The following is a 7,920-nucleotide window of genomic DNA, read 5'->3' as shown; positions in this document are numbered from 1 at the left end:
AAAAAAAAAAAAAAAAAAAAAGGCTTAGCAATATTGTGGACAGCCCAGAAATGTCTCAGTTGTAACCCTTGCCAGACTTGGATTCTCCATTCCCTTTCAACAGCACAAGCCTTGGTCCTTCTGCTCCATATTTTTCTATTCTTCCCAAAAGATGTGCATACAATTCCATTTTTATCCAAGGTTTTTAGTTCTATTTTTTCTTTTCTTTTCATTTCTTTTCTTGGTCTATAAATTTTTTTTATTTTTTATTTTATTTTATTTTTTGTACCAGGAATCAAACTCAGGACTTTGTTCTTACAGGGCAAGCACTGTGAAACTGAGCTAAATCCCCAGCCCTTTTTTGACTTTTTGAGACAGAGTTTTGCTATTCAGTTTAGGCTGGCCTTGAACTCACTATTACAGCTCAGGCTGGCTTCAAACTTTCTGTAATCCTTCTGCCTCAGACTCCCAAGTGCTAGAATTACAAGTGTGTACCACCAGCTTGACTAGAAAGCGGATTCTAAATTTACAGAGAGATAGAAGTGAAGGTGTACTATTGCCCCACTACTTGTCTACAGCTGCTATAAGCTCTTTGGTATCTAGTCAATATTTTTTACATATAAATACACATTGGAATGTTAGCTATAATATTAAGCTTTGTTTGTTTTGTTTTTCCACAAGAACAAAAGAAACTGATCTTTTTGCTCATATTCATAACTCAGGCATGGGATTGTCATGAATGAAATTACTTCTTGAATTTAAATTATAGCTTTTCTTCATATTTTTAGCAGCTTTATATTTTTCAGTCCAGGAGCATTCTCCTCACAGATTTTATAGCTGTTTCACCACCGTGAAAATAAAAGACATCAAAATCTGTGCCTCTATCGTAGAGGAAAAGCACATGCTCCATCAAACATGAAAGGACTCATTCAGAGACAAATTTCCTGGTAAGACCATCTAGCTTTAAAATAGAGACTGCTTTCATTCACCATTTGATCAAAACGAGAGCACCCAGAAAGCTGTCCCTAGGTAAGAAATCTGAAAAGGTCTCTAAATAAAGATCCCTGCCTCAGAAGATTCATTAGGTTAGAAGCAAAAAGACTAGGGCGAAGAAGTTATTTAGTTCACTTCGTGGGGTCTTAGTTTATCAACTATCTCTGGGAATGTAGTAACTTGACAGTGGTTATTGCTTGCTCAATTTTCCCTGAAGTAACTCTGTCTGCATTGGTCAGAGAACAGAGTTAGCCAGGCAGAAAGAGCAAATCTAGGAAATTGCCAATCACCTTACTGTCCTCCTTGACATCTATTATTTTGTATGATGTTCTAATATTTCACCCAGTTAATCTTTAATGTCTTTGCCTTGAGGTCCTAAGTAAGCTAAATTGGTTAGATCTAACAAGCTGACTCTAATTTTGAGATACAACATTTACAGCTGCAGGAAAAGGAATTAATAATTAATTAATAGATTTTTATACTGCCCTTTATTTGGAAACTGCTGAATATAGTGCCTTCTTAGAAGAAATGTCTGCAGGTTTGTTTTTTTTTCTGTTTACTGAGTTTCTCTGAAATTTAATATGGCCATCTCAATGTCTTTTTTTTTTCCTCACATTTTCTTAAAGAATACAATTAAAATTTAATTCATTATTCTGGGAACTTTCTTTGACAAGAAATAGTTAACCATTTTGTATTTGTATCAGGAGCCTAGAAGTTTCCTATAGAGTAAATCAGTTTATAGAATTATTCTAAAGTGTGTGCCAATAGTAGATTTTCAGGATAAACCTGGTTTTGAACCATTTACATTTAACAAGGTGACTGACACAGATTTGGAGACACCAAGTCAAAAAAAGAAAGGTTGACTTGGTGAGCTAACTTAATAAAAGACAGATATTGCATTGGTGTGCCAATCAGCTATACCACCTCATTCCATTTTAGTTGTGAGCCATCTGGAATGTTTGCTGAGGTGGGAACTAACAGATAAGTCAAGATTCTCTTATCTGCCTATAGCAGCTTTGAGATTTTGAAGCTATTGCCTGGATTGCTTTCCCAACACAACACACTCACACATTTCATGCACAAACTGTCATACACAGTGAAACAATTTCTGTGTAGAAAGCTGTAATTCCTGTTACCTTCTCTGAATATCATTTCATCAGCTCTTGTTTCTTGAAGAGAAAGATCTGTGATAGCCTTATGAACAATAAAGAGGTGCTCTTCTGGGTTTTCTGGGAAAATATAAGTATTGCAACATTTAAAATATACATAGTTCAAAGATTAAAAATTTGTCAATTTAGACTCTAGGTAGATATCTTTAATTTCAATTATGATTAAAATTACTGTTTGAATTCTGATTCCTTTATTCAGTTTATTTAATGAGTAAAGTCTTTATTGATTCTTTCCCTTAATATTTATATAGTGTGTAGAACTGTGGATTCAGTCATTTTCAGGTATATTCAAGACATTCTGAATTCTTTTTTTTCAAATAATGATGGGGTAACAATAACAAACTGTACTTAATATTTAATCAACATTTAATAATTCTTCCCATCATCCCACAAATGTAGTTTTTGTTATTCTGCTTTTTGCTAATGAAAAAAACACAAAACCTCAGGCTTACAGAAAATTTTCTAGGATCACACAGCTATCAAACAGACAAGGCTGGATTTATCAGAAACAAAAGTTTAATCCTTGTGAGATGCAGCCCTAGCAAAATAAGGAGCTATATGTTTTTGGGCGTCCTGTTTATTCTTGTCATAGCAGTTTATCCAAAAAGAAGAAAGGATAAAAAATAAAGTTTCAAGTGAGTTCATAAATCAAAACAAGCAAAGTACAGAGAAAGGGAAACACATTACCTTTCGGGGTCTTCTCATCCATGGACAAGTTGAGGAGCATATTTCCTTGTGATTTTCCACTTTCTTCCTGGTTTCCTTTGGTGAGTGAACCTTCACTACTGAGCTCAACCCTGTGGAATGGTGAGGTCCCATCCACATCAGTCGTGTCATCATCGTTGCGCTTAGTGGTAGGTTGTTGATCATTTTCTGGTGGGCCATCCCCGTTACACTCAGCCCCACTCAATGTTGCGGAAACATCTGTCATGATGTACACTGGGGTCTGATCTGGAGAAAACTTTGGGGAAACTGAGTGAACAGATTCTTGATAGGATGCCTCCTCTTGTCTTTGAGTCCTGTAGTTCCAACTATTACTCTAAAAATACAGACTATTCACTCCGGTACATAATAACCAGATTTTATTTCCTAACCATGTCCAGACAGAGTTTAGGCTAAAAGCAACAGGATTTGTCAGATTTACCTCAAGTTCATGAGCAAGAATTCAGCCAATCATCACCTCCTTTGGTGCTGGGCAGTCCCACTTACAGAATTAAAGTTACCCTTTTGATTTACATAAACAAACAATCTGAGGCAATCAGGCTTTTGTGTTGTCTTGTAGAGGGGGACTTTCAGCTTGTCAGTTCCCTCTGGGAACAGAGATTTTTGTTCCTTTTCATAATGGTCCATTGTAATTTTCCTTGTAACAGGAGCCACAATTGTTCGACGGCTTTAATCCAGAGAGAATGACCACCTTGATTCATATTAGTTCTGTGTAACCAGCTTAACATTTCCAAACAGATTTTTGTTCAAGTAAAACCTCAGCTATTTTGTAGGGGACAATTGCATAATATTCTATTTATTAAAGAAAAAAACATCTTATAAAAGACCTGTAAACAGGACAACTTTATTTTTAAATAATTCTGGCAGCAGATTTCATGGTGTGTTTTCTGAGATCAAAGAAGGAACTTTAAAAAATAAAACAAATTCTACTGATTTGCTAGCACCAAAAATTTATAGTTTTTTTCAGAATTGCCCCACTACTTTGCAAAAGATGTTTATAAACAAATAACATAAGAAGATACAGCTATTTTAAAATAAACATATAAAATCATCAACTTCAACAAGTTGCAGTTGGAAACATCAAAAAAAAGTATATTTTTCCATCTACTGTTGTGGGGGGTGGTAAAGCAGCATTATCACCAATTAGCTAAGAGCACTGTAGCATTAGAAAGGATGACTCCCAGTTTAACTGAGTACTACCACTTAGCTGCCATGTGACCTTGGGCATGGCTCTCAGACTTTCTGAATCTTAAGTACTTCATCTGAAAAAGAGGGAAAGTGATGATAGCCACTTTAGAGATGTGAAGATAATGAAATAACACATATAAAGTGTTGAGATCAGTGCTTGACATATGGTAAATGCTCAATAAATGTAAGCTATTAGTATTAATACTGATTGTAGGGAAGGACATTATCACGCTTATGACATTTAGCCAGGCTTATCTCATTAGTATTTTCCTCTAGTTTATTTATGTCTCCTAAAGCCAAAACTGGCCTCTGAAAGTGTAACTTAATTTTCTCCATGAAGTTTTGCCTCTCCTCCATCAGAAATGCTCCCCCTCTTCTATGCTGGTATTACGGGGTGTGAGGATAATGCCCTCACACCAATGCAGTCTGCCCTCAGCAAAGCAGCTGATCAGTTAAAGTGTTTGCTAATGATAACCCTTTAGTTTTAAAAGAGGATATTAATTCTTGTCCTTTTGGGGATCCAACATGGAACACAAAATGACCCCAAAGCCCTGGTGCATGCTACTGTGTCAGTCTCGAGGCCAAGCCCTTGGCAGAACCAAATCCTCCAAGTCCTCATTTTCTGGTTGCATGTCGTTTCTTTCACAACAGTTTCCCTGATCCATGGGATTAGGACGGAAGTCCTGGTACACATTGTTTTTTTCCCTCAGAGTATGCTTCACTGTTGTAATTAAACAAGTTCACAATTATCTCTGTGATGTCTCTTTCGTGGATCAGAATCTAAACTTTATCTTGGCAGCGGTCATCTTAGCTTCTTTATGTTTCCCAGCATGTATCACCTGAACAAACTAGGTCCTCAGTTTAAGATTTTTATATATGTATATTTTTAAAAATTTTACCACCAAAAGAATATATTTTGAAATGTTTTCTATAGGAAGGGAAGAATAGTGGTTCAAGGATGACAAGCATGTGGCACAAGTGTTATCCCGACCCCATAACATCTCTAATAGATCCTAGAGCTCACTTGTTAGTCACCAGCTCTTCTCACTCTAGCACGTGAATTCTTCATTTGATTGACTTTTTAATTTCTTAACTCATTTAACACCAGTGAGCCACTGTTCTGCTTCATGTGTATAAGCCCCAAAATGAAAAATCTTCAAAACAGCCCAATGAGGTAGGTGCTGTTTTTATCCCTATTTCACACACAGAGAAATGAAGTTTGAAGGGTTAAGGAACTGATTTGAGGTCACATGGCTAGTGAGACTATTTCTTTTTCTCTCTTTGAATTTATTGGTACATTTTAGGTATACAGTACAGTTACATTCATCACTGGAATCTTGTACCTTTACCTGACAGGTCTTGGTTCTCATTTTTTCGCTTTATCCCTGCCCTCCCTTCACCCCCTCCTCCCTTCCCTATTTACAAATACTTTATTTCTATTTTCTTATATTTTTCCCCTTATTACCTTTCCCCTACCCTACCCACTTCCCCTACACCTTAAGCCCTTTTCTTCCTATTTCACATTGTCAATTACATCATTAGGATCTTATGTACCACTATAGTTTTTCACACCAGGGAAACTATTTGGTATTTATACATGTGTGACTTATTTATTTCACTTAGGAGTATATCCTCAATATGTATCCATTTCCTATGAATGACTCTTATTTCTCATCCTTTGTGGCTGAGTAGTATTCCATTTTATAGAAAGAAAAACACATCTTCTTTATCCAGTCTCCAAATGATGGACAATTGGGCTGTTTTCAAGTTTTGGCTATTACAAACTGTGCAGCTCTAAACATAGGTGCACATATATCACTGTGATATGATTCTTTTAATTCTTTTGGAAAGATACCCAGCAGAGGGATGGCTGGGTCAAATGGAACCTCTAATCCCAGCTCTTTGAGGTATCTCCATATTGATTTCCATAGTGGTTGCACCAGTCTGCACTCCACCAACAGTAGAGAAGGGTTGCTTTCTCCCCACAATCCCGCCAACATTTGCTATTGGTTGAGACTATTGATAAAGAGTTAGCAGTATACGTGATGCCAAATGCCATCTCTCCCCTGGCCATCCAAGTCTCCTTGAGCCAGATCACAGAGGGACCCAGAGTTAACCGTGTTGGCTGCTGAGACAGCTGTAGCCATAAGAAATCAATGGAGGGCCTGAGGTACATCAAGGCCTTCCCAAGAGCCAGGCACTTGAGGGTGTCCTTCCAAGGTGTTCAACTAGCAAGTCTATAGATGAGAAGTATTGAGTGAGAGCTGATAGGGAAATGAAGGAACTAGGACCACAGCTTAGGAGAAACAGAGACTTATGAGATTGCTAGATTCTTAAAGGCAAGCAATGGAACTAATTCCACCAAATATTCAGCAATAAAAACAGAAATACAGAAAAGCCCACGGCAGCTTTAAAGGGCCTATGGCCAATCACTCTCAGTTGTGACTAACAAGACATACAGCAAGGGTTATGGAATTCAGACCCATTGTCTCTCCTACTTCTAGACTTCTCTTCCCCTATAGCAATTACAACATATAACCTACTTTTTATGAGAATGTATTTATTTATAGATTATTTCCTTTCTAATGTTCTATACAGAATTAGAAATATTTTAAATTTGGAAAGATGGAAAAAAGACCCAGATTCTCTTAGCATAGATAAACCAGAGTATTCACCTCTATAAAAAGTGTTTTTATGCTGCCCTACAAAATAATGGATGTCAGAAAATTTATCATTTGTTATTTTTCCTACAAGTAGGTGGCAACATGAGATCCATTTAGCACAAAGATTAGTCTGACCACCACAAAAAACACAAGTTATTTTGTCTGCAAAGAAGTAAGTAATCATCCATTGTTTGTAACCACCTGTGGCTTAGAAAGTATGTTGAAATATGCATTAATGATCTTTAATGTATAAATAATGTCCACTCTATGAAACTTGATTTTTATTTTATTTTATTTATTTATTTATTTGGTACCCAGGATTGAACTCTGGTCCTTGCACTTGTGAGGCAGGCAGTGGAACCACTGAGCTAAATCCCTGGCCTGAAACTTGATTTTTAAAAATATTATTTGGGTTTGGTTTTTAGATCAAATCATTAGGCATGGAGAAATATCTTTTATAAGTGTTAAAATAAATGTCCATATGATATATTTTAAATAAAAATAATATAATTTTCTGGACTATTTGACTTCTAGTTATTATTCTTAAAGACAAGTAGTTCCATATAAATGGAATCATTATCAAAGCAATAGCAAAATATAGTAAAAGGACCATTCACACATGATTATAAAGTTTCATATAAGTTTATGTAAAAATTCAAACTCTATTTGTTAGTACAAAATGCTTAATATTAAGGCTAAAATCCAGAAACCGGATTGGATTTGGAAGAAAGTCATAAAATCCTAATCTTTGATGACATGTGGAAAGCAAAGCAAGAAATTAATGTTATAGCTAAGAGATTGCAAATGAGCACTGAATAAAAACAAATAAATTTAGAAGATAAACTTTTCGTGTTGGCAGCTTGGAGCCAAATCTTACATGAATATGTTTACATAGATGAAATAGAGGTACCATCAGGGTTGAAGCTGAAAGGTGGAACCACTAAGATATCAATCTATCCATCTATCTGCTCACCTACCTCCCTACCTAGTCTGAAGAGGTTTGGCTTTGTACAACTGTGGGTACTGGTGAAGTTGTTTGTATTAATCTGTTGTCACATCTGGTGCCAGAGCTTGAAGTCTATAGGAAGTAGAAAAGGGAAGATGGACATAAAGAGGGAGAGCACAAGTTGGATACACAATACAAGCTGGAATACTCAAGGACGAGCTGGAACCTGTGTCAGCTCTCACTGCTACTGACCTTTCCA

General features: G+C 36.2%; 1 protein-coding gene across 1 annotated transcript in view; it reads right to left on the bottom strand.

Moving 5' to 3' along the window:
• The window catches only part of Ermn (ermin), a 5,014-nt gene extending 1,694 nt beyond the window's left edge, over positions 1-3,320 (bottom strand). Inside the window, exons 1-2 of the mRNA XM_010606769.2 lie at positions 2,829-3,320; positions 2,109-2,201 (exon numbers count right to left, since the gene is read on the bottom strand). Coding sequence (XP_010605071.1) covers positions 2,109-2,201; positions 2,829-3,072 — 337 coding nt within the window. The 5' untranslated portion in view covers positions 3,073-3,320. The remainder of the gene's footprint in view (positions 1-2,108; positions 2,202-2,828) is intronic.
• Positions 3,321-7,920: the final 4,600 nt, after the last annotated feature.

Source organism: Fukomys damarensis, unplaced genomic scaffold (assembly GCF_012274545.1).
Source record: "Fukomys damarensis isolate Sample0158 unplaced genomic scaffold, DMR_v1.0_HiC HiC_scaffold_26, whole genome shotgun sequence".
NCBI lineage: Eukaryota > Metazoa > Chordata > Mammalia > Rodentia > Bathyergidae > Fukomys > Fukomys damarensis.
Note: the sequence above shows the minus strand (reverse complement) of the source record. Positions and strands in the feature narration are given on the sequence as shown.